The sequence below is a fragment of the Cryptomeria japonica genome, chromosome 5, assembly GCF_030272615.1.
Source record: "Cryptomeria japonica chromosome 5, Sugi_1.0, whole genome shotgun sequence".
NCBI lineage: Eukaryota > Viridiplantae > Streptophyta > Pinopsida > Cupressales > Cupressaceae > Cryptomeria > Cryptomeria japonica.
In genome coordinates this window covers 609,272,734-609,290,535 of record NC_081409.1, presented here as the reverse complement: position 1 = coordinate 609,290,535, position 17,802 = coordinate 609,272,734, and the positions used below count along the sequence as shown (strand labels likewise).

Genomic DNA, 17,802 nt, shown 5'->3' with positions numbered 1-17,802 from the left:
TTGCAATGTCACTATGAGTGCTCACAAAAGTGAAGATGAGGTTGAGCCTCAACAAGTTGATGTTAAAAGTAAAATTGAATCAAATTATGCAACTGATGAAACTGTAGAGGTAGAGAGGAATGACTATGAAACTCAAACCACTAGTTCAATTGTGGGTGCAAATATTAGTTGCCCTTCCATAGTAGTGACAAAATTTGTTAAGGGCTCCTTTGATCCTAAGTCCCTCTAAGACAATTTGCAACAAAATTACAAATCAAGCATAGGTCATTTGGGGCATTAGGTTGTGGAAGTGCCACTTTTGTAAGCTTGATATTTAGGGTAATATTACTAGAGTCAATGCCCACCTCCTTCATATCAAAGAAAAAGGTGCAAATGTATGTGAGAAGTTGGAAGAAAAAATGAACTATATGGTTGAGATATTTAAGTTATGGGGTACTCTAGGTAGTGAAGACAATATATCTACATTAACTTTTTTGTCTTTGAAGTTGAGGGGTCATTAGAGACAAGACTCTATTTCTACTACTTTGTAGAGGTGAATTGTACTTACTCCAATTTCTTCTACTTTAGGACAACAAAGGCTAGGGAGAAACATAAGATGATAATTGATGCTCCTAATCCACTAGTAGAATTATTCAATGTGCAATTGAAGGACAAGGAAAATGATGTCATTGGCAAATCCTTCTTTTCCATTGGCATTCCATTTCATGTGGTTCACTCTCCTTATTATAAGAAGGCAGTGGCAAAGATAGCAAGGGCGAGAACATCATATGTACCACTAGGGGAGACAAAATTGAGGACCACACTCTTGGACAAGAACTATTCCAAGGTAAATATTTTAACAGATAAAATAAAGGAATCATGGGCCAATGAAAGGATGTAGCATAGTCATGGATGGGTGGACAAATATGAGGCATTGTCCACTCACTAATATCATGGTTACATGTATAGAGGGCTCTTATTTAATAGGATTGCTGATTGTTGAAGACATCATAATGAATCCAATTTTTAGTTTAAGACACTCAAAAATGATATAGAGAAGGCTGGGCAACAAACTAAGGTTCATGTAGTGACAATTGCAAGCCATACGTGCAAAGATGTAAGAAAGTTAATTTAGACAACTTATAGACATATTTGGTGGGCTCCTTTTGTGCATGTGATGAATAATGCACTCAAGAAGATGAAAAAAATGACTAGATTGAAGTAGGTATCAGTGATGTTAAAGATGTTTAAATGTTTATCTACAACCACCACACTTTGCATGCACTCTTGTGGACCTTATTTAATAAAGAATTCTTGAATCCAATAGAGACTCTAGATATGCATCACATTTCATTTTCTTGGAGAGAATGCTTGAGTTCCAAGAGGTATTGTCACTAATTGTTATGGAAAGAGAATGAAATTGGTTGCCTGAGTTCAAGATAGAGCATGGGAAGAGACCGAAGGATGTGGCGAAGAGTGATGTTTTTGGGGTAATGTAAAATATATTATCTTCATCATTAGTTCAGTCTTCCAAGTGATTAGATATGGGGATGCCAATGCACTTGGCCTTGGAGAGGTGTATGAGTGCATTAATTCTATGCTTGACCAAATGAAGGTTATCGTGCAAGACAAGGACCCCACATTGCAATTCTATAATGAGCATATTTAACCTATCATTTATTAGAGATGAGAGAAACTCAATACTCCCTTGTGCATGGTTGTGTATTCATTGAAATTGAAGTGGTGTATGTGAAGGCTTGATAGAATTACACCCATATAAGTTGTTAATATGAAGGTAGGGCTCATAAAGCCCATCTAAAAGTTGTATGATTCTCTATAGACTAGTGTCATTTGTATTGAATGGTAAAAAATCGCCACTGTTAAGGGTTGTTTTGAGCATGCCAAAATGGATATGGACACGATGGAAGAGGACCCAATTTTGTGGTGGATTATGCATGAGTTGACTTCTTTACTTTGGCATTCAAGCTCGAAATAATGTAAACAAGATATCATTTGAAAGATGGTTCTAGTGCCGATCTTGTGGTGCTAGCAATTTTTTTAGATTTTGCTTCAATTTCCAGTATCATGCCTATGAAGTTAGGTCTTTAATTTTGTACTTTTGGGGCCATATCTTGCACATCTAGACTCCATTTTTGCAAATGAGTAGGTGTTGGAAAGCTGGTGGAGTCCTCTACGTAGATATCAGGTCCATTTTTTTGTAATATTTACCAAGTACGTAGAGATCTCAGACTTGTCCTTTTGGGTTGCTTTCTTGGAAAATGTGCAAATTAGTTGATTTTTTTGAGATTCAAATGAATTTTTTTGCATTGAGAGGATCTATATGGTTATATTAGTTTACTTTTTTGTACTTTTTCATAATTTATCATGGATCCAAATCATATTACTCCCCTCACTCCATTCAACTACTATAGTTGGAAAAAACAAGTGGAGATTAATTTGAAGAAACATGGGCTATATCGAGTGACCATGCGTACATAACTTAAGCCTACAGAATGTGGTGAGAAACGAAAGTGGTTCAATAGTGTGATGAGGCTTTTGGGACATTATACATGTCTATGACTCGAAATCTTCTCTTTCATGTTGAGTCTTGCACCAAACCCAATCAGATCTTGAATACATTAGAGTCATTGTTTGCGAAGCAAGACGTGTTGAGAGTATCTCAGTTGGATAATGAGCTAATTGGCTTGAATCCTATAGATTTTGATAGCATCCAGGAATCCTTCACCAAACTCGAGTCTCTCATATTATAGTTGCAACAATGTGGTATTCAAAAGGATGACTCTTAGTTGATTCTCTCTAATCTTGCCAAGCTTGGTCCTAATTATTTAGTTTTCGTTTCTACCTTTTATGCTAGTAAAGATGTACTTGGTGCCTATTACACCGGGCCTTCACTTCATGAGTTTTCTTCTCAATTCACTCAAGAGAAAACCAAGTTGGTTCAAATGGGTTGATTGAAGTCTTCCTAATCATAGGCTCTTCTTGCATCCCAAGGCACCACAAATAAAAAGGCTTCACATGGCAAAGGCAAGAAGTAGAAACACAAAGATTCCAAGTCACATGAGTAGCCCAAGGATATCTAATCACATGATTCTTCAGATTCTTCTTCCTCTTCTAAGGGGTCATCATCAAAGAAAGATAAGTCAAAGTGCGCATATTGCACTAAGATAGGGCATGATGACAATTAGTGTTATGCAAAGAAGATTGATGAGCTGACACATCTTCCCTAGAAACACAATATTCAACCATTTCATCTAGTACATCTTCTTCCACCATTTTAGGACTTGCACATGTTAGGTCATCCTCTATGGCATGTGGCAAAGACAAGATGAAGGGTCATGCTCTCTTGCATCCACACATCAATCTAGCAGTTGGCTTCTTGATTCAAGAGCCTCTTATCATATGGCTTCATCTATGGGTATGTTCTCTTCATATAAGCCTTGCAATTTACTACACTTAATGATGGGTAATGACACTTATATGACTGTTACTAGGAGGGGTTCTATTGAGGTTGATGATGGAATGTTTAATGATGTACTATGTGTCCCTTTATTATCATCCAATCTCCTTTCCATTTATCAAATTACTCATAGTGGGTAGGGTAAGACAATAGAGTTCACACCTGATTCGATGCTTATTAGTTAATTGTAGTTGGGATTGTTGATCATGCTTCTCAATTGTATGAGTTGTCTCATTTTGCTCCCATTGAGCATGCAATTCAATTGATTGGTCCTAACTCTCATGCATCTAGAGTGGATCGGGTATTTGATGAGAGGTTTGGTCACCTGAACCTATGTGTGCTTTAGTCATCCATCGCAGAGTTTTTTTGTGCCTCCTCTTGCACCTCCTGCTTCTTAAGAGATAAGTTTAGTTCAACAGGTTGATTGTTCATTTCTAGTTTCAACAATGTGGGATGTGTACTTGCCAAATATTGTAGCGTTGTTTGATACATCACACACTCCACACATTGGGGACACTATTAAGGGTATTCCATTCCTCCTTGATAATAGGTTGAGCATTCTTGCCATCCCATCTATAGTTCCTTTAGAGGTTGTTCATCAAGTATCTTCACATTTGTTTGGATTTGCTTTAGTTGTTTTGACATATTTTGATTCAAACATGTGGACAGTTGAGTAGTCTTCCATGGCAGTCATCACGAGACTATTCCTTCCATATCCTTTCATGGAGTTTCTTTCCCCTTGGCCATTTGATTTGTTTCCTCCCAAGGTGAGGAACATGGTTTTTTGGCTCTTCGATCTTCATCAATATTCATCCTCAAGCCTTCATCTTCAACATTTGAGCTTCTTCATTATGGGGGGATATATCCTCTCTTCCTTTCTCTCCTATGCGGGGATATTATTTGTATTTTTGTGACCAATTCGATACTTGGGGGGACATTTAGAGTCCTTCATGCTTAGTCGCATGTACTCATTTTCATTTATTTTCTCTTTTGGAGAGGAGTTTTGTCCCGCAGAGTTTTTCTCCTTTTCTCCATTTGTGAGAGATTTGCATTGGTTTGTACATAGGTACCTAATTAGGCCTTTGTTGTCGAAACCCATTCATGCTTGCATCTTTGCATTCGTCATTGGCTCTTTATCTTATCCCTAAGTTAATCTTAAGGTGGGGCATTGGGGTAATTAGGACAATTATTTATTTAATTATGTCCTTTAATTACTTTATTCACTTAAGATAAACTTAGGTGCTTTTTCCTTTTATTTAATTAGGCTAATAATAGCTTAAGTTGTCTCATTCATTATTATTATGACACTTGGAACTAGCTAATTTAATCTAGCATTAGGCTTTCATTCATCATTTTATAAGGATTCATTCATTCATTGTAATCATAATCTTTTGTGCAATCAAATATAGGATTCTCAAGTTTTATTGAGCAAATTATTTTGTTTTCATCTTTCTTTGTGGTAGGTAGTGTGCTTGCAAAGGTTTCTTGGTTTGTAAGGTTGAATCATCAACTTCTATTCATTGAATTTGTGAAGTTGCATGTGTTAAATTTTGGTTTTGCAATCTCTATGCGGGTTGCCTCCCATATTGGAGTTGTTGAAAATCTTATGTGCATATCTTTATAGGTGTTCATTTTAAGGACAATGAGACCATTTATTTGACCTCCTATCCTTGACTACATTGATGTCTAAATTATATCCAATCCTTAATGCAAGTATCCTTTATTGTGCACCTAACTCTATATCTCCTCACTAATGCATCCAAAATTCACAACATAGATTTTATTTGTATTATTGAAAACAAAACATAGAAAAACTCAGAGAACTTAATGTAAAGATTTTTACAGTAGGCAGTCTTCCGACCTTGTTTTGTTCCAAATACTTATCCCTTATCTCATAATGGGTCTTGTGGGAGGTTATTGGGTGTATTTCTACCAAGGAAATTTTATCTTCCGGTTTTTCTCCGATGGCTCTTCACGTGTCAACATGGCGGAGAAGGAAGATCATATGATACAATGGGGTCTCCCAACTCTCTAATGATGTGCCACGTTTGATGAGAGCCAAGTTCCGATTCCGACAGTTCTTGTGGGATGTTTTTGGTCCTGAGAAAGGACTATGCAGAATAATAAGATGCCACAACCAGGTACAAAAAACATGACACAAGTCACGCATCCAACATGCTAGCAATTTAGATAAGATCAGTAAACTCACAAGCTTTCAAACACACAGCTGGACGAGTGTTGTCATCCAAATCAGAGCTTTTTGAATGGCAGTGGAACAAGAACCTTATCCTCTTCACAAAAGGCTATAAACCAGAGGTCAAGGAGAAAGAGGGAGGATTTCTTTGGAAGAAGATATAGGATCCAATCAGACCCCTTATTCATTCTGAAAAAATTCTATGTATCAATTTTGGATCTTTGTATAAGTGATCGGAGTTTTTCAAAACATCTTGTAAAAAGATATAAATTGCGCGAGATGATCCAATTTGGTTTTGTAAGCCCCCTTGAATAGGCAGTTGAGCCTTAATATTATGTCGGATAGCAAAATTGTGCAATGTTGCCTTTCTTGATGTTCTTAATAATGTTTTGTGCTAAAGTTTAACTCGTCGAATTCTACTTTATGTTTTTTTGGATTCTTCTTATGAAACTGTGAATCTTGTGCATGTATCACTCCTTCATGTTCATAGGGAGAGCCTCAGATTATACCATTCTTACATAATTAAATAAGGATCTTATTATGAATTGCAAGATTGTCTATTAAAGCTTTGCCTCTACAAGAACTCTTCCTTGATTAGATTAGAATGTTGCGTCTTATGTCAGAGTTACTTTGAATGCCTCATTCTTCTCAACATTAAGGGATTGTGATGTATTGTGCCCCTTGGCTTGATAGTCAAATGTTTTTGAGAATTTCCCTTCTTTTTCCAAGTTCCCTTTCTATTTTCCAATTGGGTTAGGCTTAGAATATTTTCTTTTTCCTTTTAGAAACCCCCCTTTCCAAAACAACAAAGAGTTGGCTTCTAAAATCCCAAAGATCGTTCTATAGGATGCAATCAATCCCACCCCTATGGAACTTCCCGACTGCCCCACTTCAGGTCTTCGGACCCAATTGGGGATCAACACTTAATTTATTCTATTTTGTTCCTCATTCCATTCTACTTTGAAAATTGAAAGCAAACTTATTTTTAATTACAAATCTAAAAGTTACCCTTTTTGGCCATTTTTACCATTTCCTTAACTTGTCTTTTTCGTTTGGTAATTTTGTATGCTTATCGACATGGCCTATAAAAGTTGCCAAGTATTTGAAACTAACTAAAGAAACACTATTTTTTAACTTAGTAATCTAATTACATGAAAGAGTTTGAAATTACTATAAAAACCTGATTTAATAAAATCCCAAGATTGCTCCAATCAATCTCCTAGGTCAAAATTTATGGCCTCCAAAAGTGTTTACATCATTCTCCTCTAATTGAAAGATTGTTGGTCTTGAAAGGGAAAACAAGGGGATGGACAACAAGAAAATAATAAGGAAGCAAATGTAGCAAGTGATGTGTTACAAGATGCTTCAATTCTTTCTTTAGATAATATTACTGATTCTTGGGTGTTAGATTTAGGGGCTTCATTTCATGCCACAACCCATAAGAAATATTTTCTAGATTAAGTTCAAGGTGATTTTGGACAGGTTTATCTAGGTGATGATGAACCATGCAAAATTGTTGGAAAGGGCAAAATACAATTAAAATTACCAAATGGAAATCAATGGTTGCTAAAAGAGATGAAACATGTTTATGGTTTGAGAATAAATCTGATTTTAGCAAGATAACTAGGAAGTGAAGGTAGTACACTCACATTTACAGACAACTCGTGGAAGGTTACTAAAGGCTCAATTGATAATAGAAAAAGGGAAAAAGGTAGGTACATTGTATTTATGTGTTGGTTATTTTGATTATTCTATTTACATAGCTTCCATAAGAATTGATGCAACATTATGGCACAATAGGCTTGAGTACATGGGTGCGAAGGGGATGAAGATTCTCCATTTGAAAAAATTATTACCAAGTTTGAAACAAGTTGATTAGGATTTCTATGAAAATTGTGTTTATGGAAAACAAAAGAGTCAAATTTCTTAGGGTTGGAAGGAAAATAAGAGCACGAAAAGTTAGATCTTGTGCATTCAAATGTATGGGGGCTAGCTTAAGTATCATCTCTTGGTGGCTCTTATTATTATGTGGCTTTTATTGATGATGCAACTAGAAAAACTTGGGTTTATTTCATTCCCAAAAAAATTGATGTGCTTATACTTTTAAGAAATGGAAAACTTTGGTTGAGAATGAGATAGGAAATAAGTTTAAGTGTCTTAGATCAAATAATGGAGGTGAATATTGTAGCAAAGAGTTTGATAGTTATTGTTCATACAATGGGATTCGTAGACAGAAGACGATTCTAGGAACACCACAAGAAAATGTTGTGTATGAAAGAATGAACAAAACAATCATGGAGTGTGCAGGAAGTATGAGATTACATGCAAGATTGCCATTATAGTTTTGGGTAGATGTTGTGGATACCATTGTTTACTTAATAAATAGAGGTCCTTCAAGTTCCTTAGATGGTGGTATTCCAAAGGAGGCATGGACAGGTAAAAAGGTAAACTACTCATTTTTGAAAACTTTTGTTTGTGAAGCATTTGTCCATATTGACATAGAAAATAGAACAAAGCTTGAGGCAAAATTCAAGAAGTGTAGTTTTATTGGATATGGAGTTAATGATTTTGGTTATCATTTATGGACTATGAAAATCACAAAATCATTAGGAGTAGAGAGATGTATATGAAGATTAGTTGCAAGGAAAGAAATAGGAAAAGGAAAACATAGAATACACGGTGCTTGATGAGATACCAAAAATATACTACCATCGATGCCAAATAATATTGAGCAACCAAAACAACAACAGGTACCTCAAAATCCTGCAAGAATATTTACTAGGATAAGTAGACCCCTTGAACAATACTCTCCCTCATTGTATTATGTATTATTGACTGATTCTGGTGAACCAGAAAGTTATGCAGAAGCAATGCAAGTTGAAACTAGAAAGAAGTGGGAGCAAAGAATGAAAGAAGAGATGGACTCTTTGATACAAAACCAAACTTGGGGCTTGGTTGAATTGCTTGAAGGTAAAAGAGCATTTCCAAACAAATGGGTTTATAGGCTAAAGGAAGAACATGGGGGCAAGAAAAGATACGAGGCCAAACTCGTGGTAAAACATTTTGCACAGAAAAAAGGTATTGATTTTGATGAAATATTTTCTCCTGTTGTTAAGATGACTTCAATTATAACTATTTTAAGTCTTGTGGCTACAAAAGATTTGCATCTTGAACAATTAGATGCAAAGAACCACAAGGATATGCAACAACCACAAGGATATGAGGTCAAAGGTAAGGAGGACCTAGTGTGCAAGTTAAAGAAAAACTTGCATGGCTTAAAGAAAGCACCTTGACAATGGTATTTGAAATTTGATAGTTTTATGGTTGAACAAGGTTACAATAGATGTCCTTCTGATTCATTGTATTTATTTTAAGAGATTGGATAATTGTAGCTATACCATCTTGTTAATACTTGTTGATGACATGCTTGTTGTCGAATCAAATATGCAACATATAAATGAGCTTAAGCATAAATTAGCCAAGTCATTTGCCATGAACAATTTGGGTTCAACAAAACAAATCCGTGGTATGAGAATAACTAGGCAAAACCAGTTAGTACACCTTTGCCCAATCATTTTAAAATGACTAAGGAGATGTGTTCTAAGATACAAGAACGTATGGACTAAATGTCCAAGGTTTCATACTCTTCAACATCTGGCAACTTATTGTATGACATGGTGTGTACAAGGCCAGATATTGCACGTGCAATAGGAGTTGTGAGCAGGTATATGAACAATCCTGGAAAAGAGCATTGGAATGCAGTAAAGTGGATTCTCCAGTATTTGAGAGGTACTACTACACGTCATTATGTTTTAGAATTCTACTCTTCAAGGATATGTTGACTCAGATCTAGCAGGAGATGTTGATAGTAGGAGGAGCACAACAGGGTATATGTTTATTGTAGGTGGAACAACAATTAGTTGGATTTCACGGTTGCAAAAGATTATTGCACTCTCCACCACAAAAGCAGAATATGTTGCTGCTACAAAGGCTAGTAAGGAGATGATATGGTTACAACGGTTTATGGAGGAATTCGGCAAGCAATGCGAGAATAATAGCTTATGCAGTGATAGTTACACGGTAATTCATCTTGCAAAGAGCTCAGCCCTTCACTCTAAGACAAAACATATATAGCTCAAGTACCATATCATAGGCTCAATGTTAGAGGATGGACAGTTGAAGTTGGAGAAGATACACACTAGCAAGAATCCTGCAGATATGTTGACCAAGGCGAGAACTTGAGAGAAGCTAACTTCCTACTTAGTTTCTATTGGCTTTTAAGCATGATACTAGTGGAGATGAAAAACAAACCAAGTCCAGGCGCATCAATCTAGTGGGAGCTATAGATGCAATGGTGTTAATCATGGACCAGTCTCCAAGTGGGAGATTGTTGGTATGTAGCGATTGATCATGTTGTTGGGCTTAAATTTTGGTAACTTTGTTAGCCACATTTTTCCCTTTGATTATTTAATAGGGGATTGTAGGGGGGAAAGCCCCTCTTATGGAGCTGGGGGGGATTTTCCCCTCGGTGGGGGTGCTAAGGGCAATGCCCCTAGTCGGGGGTTTCGAAGGTAGCGACCCCAAAGCGAAAAACTGCCCATTATTTCATAAAGGAGTCGGTTAGGGTTTTGGTATGTAAAACGACCTTTGTAAACTGCAAAAAGGGCTTATAAATAAGTGGCTATGTAATGTAAAAGAGATCATATTGTAATTTTCTCTTTGCTAGATAATAGAAAAGAAGTAGACGATTGTTTCTCTGGTGGATGCAGCCCACTTTGGGTGAACCACGTTAAATTGTTGTGTTGTGTTTTGTTATTTTGCCTTTCTTATTTTGCATTATATTTAATATTGTTCATTGATCTAGTCTACCTTAAAAACCCTAACATTAGGTGCTTTAATTGTTTGTACTCTTCATGCTTTGCATGTTGATCTTCACCTCCTTGTCTTATTTATTCGTTGGAATTACTTCCCCTTAGTCTTTGTTTACTATCATACTAGCTCTGCTACTTGTCTCTATAGATTTTGTATATGTATGCATCTAAGAAAGACCTCTTCCTCTTTCTCTCTAAACCATCTCTTGCTCTAATATCAAATGATTTAGACAAAATTCACAACATAAATTTTATTTATATTATTGAAAACAAAACACACATTTTTTTAGAGAACTTCATTAATTTGGTTTCATTTGTGATTTCATTCTACTCCCAAAACTGAAAGAGAACTTTCTTTTAAGTACAAATCTGAAAATTACCTTTGTTGGCATTTTTCACAAATGAAAATTTATCTTTTTGATAGTTTTTAACAAAATCCCAAAATTACCATTTTTGACAATTTTCAATAGCTTTCTCAACTTACCTTTTTTTGGTAATTTTGTGTGCTTATCTACATGACCTATAAAAGTTGCCAATTATTTGAAACTAAAGAAATATTAATTTTCAATTTACTAATCGAATTACATGTAAGAGTTTGAAATTTGTTTGAAATTTATTTGAGAACTCAATTTGGAAAAATCTCAAGATTGCTTTAACCAAACTCTAGGATAAAAAAAATATGATATTTGAAAGTCTGCATCACCCACTTTTCAATCTTTTAACTTCATTAATTTAAAATCATATGTTAAACTCTTTTTGGTCTTATAAAATAGGAAGTACAACTTATTAATAAATTGACTAAATTTTGATTATTTTATTGAAACCATTTTCAATTAGTTTCACTATTTTTTTTTAAAATAGCATATAATAATTGACAAATATCTAATGCATTCTTTAAAAAAAAAAAATTATAGCTTTTATTAATGATTAAATTCTCATAGAAGGGAGGTAGTCCTTAGAGTCTCTTTTTGGTATTTGGGTCGCTTGAATTAAAGGTTGGTCACATGATTGCTCTAAAAGCATTGATACTGATTGATTCTCAATAGAAAGAAGATTCAGGTTGTTCTAAGTAATTGTTCAAATAAAGAAACAATCAAGAAGGTTCTATTCCACTACCACCCATAATATCATTATTCCTTCAATTTATTTTCCCTACTTCAGAAGGATAGTTCTTTAGTTTATTAGGTGAATGGTTCACTATCTCTCACCATTCAAGACACTGAAACTTCTTAGCCTTGTGAATCATATTGATCAATGAATCAATTAATCAACTAATGGTAATATGGAATGGAATGGAACATGTCACTAACTATAATAAAGTATCTAAGATAGACTATCACTAATTATAGTGCATAATGAATATATGATGTCAATGTCACCATATAAATAATAATAATACTAGGAGTTTTTTTTTTTTTTTAAATATATTATTATTAAATAATTAAGTATTATACTTAAAAAAAATCAGATTAATATTTAATTCATGTTCATGAATTGTATGTATTTTAATTTGTGTAGGATGAATTGTCGACAAATTTTTGACTTCAAATGTCATTTTAAATATCTTTGCATCATATGGATCTTCAAGTTCATCTTACTTATCATCCTTATTCTTGTAGGTAAGATGTAATTTTAATTTTCACGTTAGTGCTTTTTTGGATAGAAAATGTTTTTGTAAGAATGTTGTTGTTGATGTACTAACATATTCTATTTCTTTTGAATGGACAGTTATTTACCTATTATGGCTTCTATACCAAAATAAGTGTATTGTTTACATCTTTCATCTATGCAGAAGACATAAAAATCAAAATGCGCATAGTATTACTAATGGAGATCCATCCAAGAAAAATCCTTTAATCGCTAAAAAATTAAATTTGAGTAACAAACAGAACCATGGACATAGTAAACATTACCATAAAAATAGAAATGGTAGATTTAATAAAGCATTGAATATTGAGATCACTAGGGATCCAAAAGAGGTGAAAAAACACCAAACGCATAGTAAGCATAAGCATACAAATAATCTTGAGCATAAGAAAAACAAAAAAGAGAGAAACACTAAAAAGGATTCTAGGGAGTTGCATGTAAGAAAGAGGAGGAAAATAATGAATTGACAATTTTAAATTTGTTCCAACAATAAATAAGTGAAACCATTTTATGTAAATATGTATGAAAATATCAAACAATTTATTATTTTAAATTTATTTAAGTAAATGACTGTCTATGTGACACTTTTTGATGCAGTAAACATATATATAATTATATTCTTTGAAATAGTGAATTTAACGTATTATTGTAATATATAATTATATTTTCAAAATTGAAATAATGAAGATAATAGTGAATTTTATTTTTATCTTGCAATCAAGCAAATATTTTTTTTTATTGAAGCGAAATAACATTTATTATTTTTTCAAGTGTATCAAAATTAGTCTTGAAATGAATCTAAATTTAATCAATACACATAAATATTAAGAATTCTTAAAAAAGAAACATAAAAAAATGGACTAGTATTAATTCAAAATTTGTTCTTCTAATTTATAATATGTAACATTATATTGTAAATAATATTAATAAGTTTATGATTGATATGAAATGTAAGAAATATAAATTGAAATAGTTATATTGTAATTGTATTTATTATATATTCTTGTAAAAAATACATTTCAAATAAGTAGTTTTTAAATGATTTTTCAGTTTCTATAATTTATTTACATAACTATCTCTTCAATCTAATTCATTATTTAAATAGTTGAAATGATTTCAATAATGAATTGAATTCATCTATATAAAATAACAATGCGTTTAAAATTTAATATAGTAAATTGCACTTGAGAAAATAATTGTATAAATATTCAGATTTGGAAGCATTTATTTTAATTTTAGATTAATCATCCCAATTCCCTTAGAATTTGAAATGAATAGTCAAAAAATATTTTAAAAATCTAGAATAAAGTTGAACAATTATAAAATCAAAATCAAGAATTGAATTGAATTGATGTATCTAAATAGCAATGCATTTAAATTTTTATCTAGTAGCTTGTAGTTGAGAAAATAATTGTATGAATATTCAAATTTGGAAGCATTTTTATGTATTTTAGATTAATCATGTCAATTCTCTTACAATTTGAATTTGAAGTGAAGAGTCAATCAATATGCTGATTTCAATACTCAATTGAATTGATCTATCTAAATAACAACGCATTTAAATTTTTATATATAGATTGAAGTTGAGAAAATAATTGTGCGAGTATTCATATTTGGAAGCATTTTTTTTTTAATTTTAGATTAATCTTGCTTATTCCCTTAGAATTTGAAGTGAAGAGTTTACCAATATTCTAAAAATATGAAGTGAAGTTGAAAAACTATTAAATCAAATTAATAAATTTTTTAAAATAATATTTTGTACTATAATTTCATCACTAGTATGAATATACTAATAATTAAAAATGAAGTGAAAAATTCAACTATATATATATATATAGCCAACTAAGAACAAGAAGATATATTTTTTTTAAAGATCATCTAATGTAGCACATAGCCATCTACTCACATGCATTAAAAATCCATTAACAAAATACATTTAAGAAAAATCTCATGAACTATTGACACAAGTGGAAATAAACACAATACCACATCTATCTTCCCTAGGGTATCTCAATGTCATAATTTACACTACTAACATAAACAATAACATCATGACCACTACCACAATTAGATGCATTCTATCTCTATTATGATTTGTTATTTCCATGCAACATATGCAAGATCATTTCTAATCCATCTATCATGAAAGCATACATTAACAATGCAATACCAATCAATTCCATTAGATTCATTTTAAGATCACCAAATCCACATGTTCCTAATCTCTTTTATTCATTCTTCCAAACATCATTAGACTATTCCCAAATGATCCTAATCGCATTCTAATCCTTTCTTAACATCATAACATACACGTAATGCTATATACATAACAATTAATCCAATACTATTATTTCGATTAATGAAACAATCACAAGATAAAATATGATACATCATATGATCTCTTATAAGAGACAAACCATGTCCTAAGGCATCATCTAATCATTACACATCTATTACTCAATTATATCAAGGAGAATAGCTCTCAAGGACATTTACAAATACACTAATCTCATGGAATTAACAATTACATAAGTCAGGATCAAATACATCCATCTACTACATTATCCATCCATAAGCTAAAGATACAAGAATCCACACCCACGCATGAAACAACCAATGAAGAACATCCCACTGGAAGAAGGCATCAAACTACTTTACCATGTGGAACCAAAGGAACCACCCCCCATGCTAAGAGATGACACAAGGTCCCACACACACTCTAGACCTAGGTTAACACCTAACAACCAAAGGATTCAACAACTCCAAAACCACAACAAGAAGCATTACATAAGCTTAAGCCAAATCATACCACAAGGCTAATCACAAAATATAGAAACTCCTAGAGGCATACCAACAATCATGGCATAAGGAACAAAGACCATAGACACATGTAGGAGTGGAGTGTCATCACATGCTATCCTCACATAGAAGGAACCATCTTGATAGACATGTTTTTGCATGCTTTCCTCAAATAGAAGGCATCATATCGATAGACATGTGGAGTCATCTCAACCTATGAGAGAACAAGAGAGTTTGGTTTGCCATCACTATGGCCTTCCCAAGCTTATCCTAAAACATCCTCTCTAGGACTAAGTCTTGGGGTTCGCATCCATTATTATCTTGATTAGATGAATCCTAATTACCCAACCCATCTAATTAATTATTAATGTTATCACTTATTTAAAACAAGGAAAACTTTCAATGTGCATTTGGTGGTCTAGACTTTAAGCATCCTTATTAGAAACCTCTTAACAGTGTATATCTCATTACCTTGGTCTTCACATGAAATCCCACTCCCCCTAACCATGTTCCAAGACCTTAAGGATATACAACATCAATATCAAGGAGGCTCGTATGCAACATCAATAAACAATCCTCATAGCATACACAATAAGCATAGCAAACTAGTTGTCAAAATGCCAACAATGCCAACATATATAATCAAGAGTCTCAATAAGATCACATATCACAAATAGCCAATATAGTGCATAAAACCATTTAAATCAGCCATACACATAAAGAAATCTTCAACAACGAGGCTCATCAACTTGCTAGAGCTTTCCGTGCAAATAATCTCCAAAACAAGGCATATCAACTTGTTGTAGCCAAAATATAATAAAATAATCTAATCTAAGACTAAGGCCATATTGCAAAACTTAGAAACATCGAAATAAGCCTCTGGTACAAGTCATATAACTAAGAAAATCGTCCCAGAAGATCAAAATCATCAAAAAAAAAGTAACATAATAGAATCGCATATACACGGGACAATGCAATGCCTTTACAAGATAGATTAGCGCTTATACATAATAATATAGCACATTCATAACATGAAACAACGCTTTTGCCACAAGTTTTAGTGCATGCATAATATACTAGTGCATTCGTTATATATAATATAGCATTCAATAAAAGGTTTAGCGCATTCCTGAAATTATATAGCGCTTCCATTAAAAACATTAGCGCATTTGCTCAGACTTGTAGAAATGGAAGGCGTAAAATACGACAGGTAAAAGATAAATCACAAGGCTATATAGAAAGCCGAAAATTCATCCAATATGGACACCAAGGCAAATAAGACTAAGGGAAACAAAAACTAACTCGGGTTGAGACCAAAGTAAGGAAATAAATTGAAATTTATTAAAGAGAGCTTTTGGCAAAGGAAAGCAACTAATCAAATACACAGAGAACACTAATGAGCTCTTTCCCTACATATAGACAAAGGAATTGCCACAAATCAAGCATTCAAAATCTATCTCTCACACAACAACGATCCAGACACCAAAAATGCTCTTGCCGAAACACACCTGAGAATACACAACCATATGAATATATATATATAAATATATTTTACCCCAACACTATACAATAAAACTATAACATATCACTCTTTTATCAATAATTTTCCAATTGCATTTACCCAAACTTCTCGAAAACAATCTTTATTCAGACACTGGGAAGACAATCTTTCTTGAAGCAAAATATACAGAGAAAGAAAAACACAACCAACCTGGACTTAGAAGTAATGGAAAAATGAAGTTGTAGAAACACAAATCCAATTCCAAATTCCAACCAAAAGCCAAGTCCAATCCAAGCAATCCAAAAATCCTCAGCAAAAAACTCTTATATGCAAAAAATAATCTAGAATAGCTAACTCGACCAAATGCACAGGTAGCCGAACAAATAAAAATTGCATTCAAACAATAGCCAAAATCCAACCAATAGAAATATTCCAAAATACTATATAATGTACCTACCATGCTCGAATATGATATTTTATTTTTCCAAGGCTTTTTAACCAATAACCATAAAGGGTAGGTAAGTTATATAATATTTATTTACCCACAAGTTGTAACAAGAGATACAATATTATAATAATGCAAAATCATATAAATAGATAGATAAGCAAATAAATAATAAATTAAACCCAATAATAAATAGGCCAAGGACAATTAAATAAGTAAAAGCCTCAAATAAAATATAAAGCTATAATAAAATAAAAGCCTTAAATAAATATAAAGTCATAATTAAATATAAACCATTAATTAAACAATAAATAACAAATAATATAATAAATAGTAAATTCATAAATCAAATAAATAAATACAATCCTTAAGATATTAATCAAATAATAATAATAAATCACTCAACAATATTTAATTAATTAAACTATAATAATTCAAATTTAACAGTAATAAACTATATTAACTAGACATTATTTAAATAAATAATCAAATACCCACAATGCCACAAGATGACCACAACTTGACACACTAGCATGATGATTCGTGCCAAGACAACCGACTATCAAATAAGACAACCTAAACCTAGAGTGTGTAGAGGGAACTCGTGCCATCTCCAACAACTTGCCATTGGGAATGAGACACGCTCAAACCTGTGAAACCAGGTGGAGTCGATGTCGAGTACCCGCAATCCTGCAACCACCGATACAACATATACAATAATATATCATAATTAAACAAGCAAGTGATAGAGAATCGCAACGCCATATCCTGCTCACAATGAGTGATATGACATCGTCGCCATCACGAAGACACTAGAAGACATTCACAATCACTTAGCATCAACTAATTATCATGATCATAAAATAGGGTTAGCATACCCACAATTTC

General features: G+C 33.0%; 1 protein-coding gene across 6 annotated transcripts in view; it reads left to right on the top strand.

Annotated features, from left to right (window-relative positions):
- LOC131065140 (protein HAPLESS 2) overlaps window positions 1-12,736 on the top strand; it is a 296,194-nt gene extending 283,458 nt beyond the window's left edge. For 3 of the 6 annotated variants that reach the window (XM_057999571.2, XM_057999569.2, XM_057999570.2), the window contains 2 exons: window positions 12,041-12,141; window positions 12,251-12,736. In XM_057999571.2, the coding sequence (XP_057855554.2) occupies window positions 12,041-12,141; window positions 12,251-12,636 (487 nt within the window). In that variant the 3' untranslated portion in view covers window positions 12,637-12,736. Of the gene's footprint in view, window positions 1-12,040; window positions 12,142-12,250 lie in introns of those variants that run through there. The other 3 variants (XR_009111380.2, XR_009111379.2, XM_057999572.2) reach the window with 3 other exon arrangements.
- The last annotated feature ends 5,066 nt before the right edge of the window (window positions 12,737-17,802 follow it).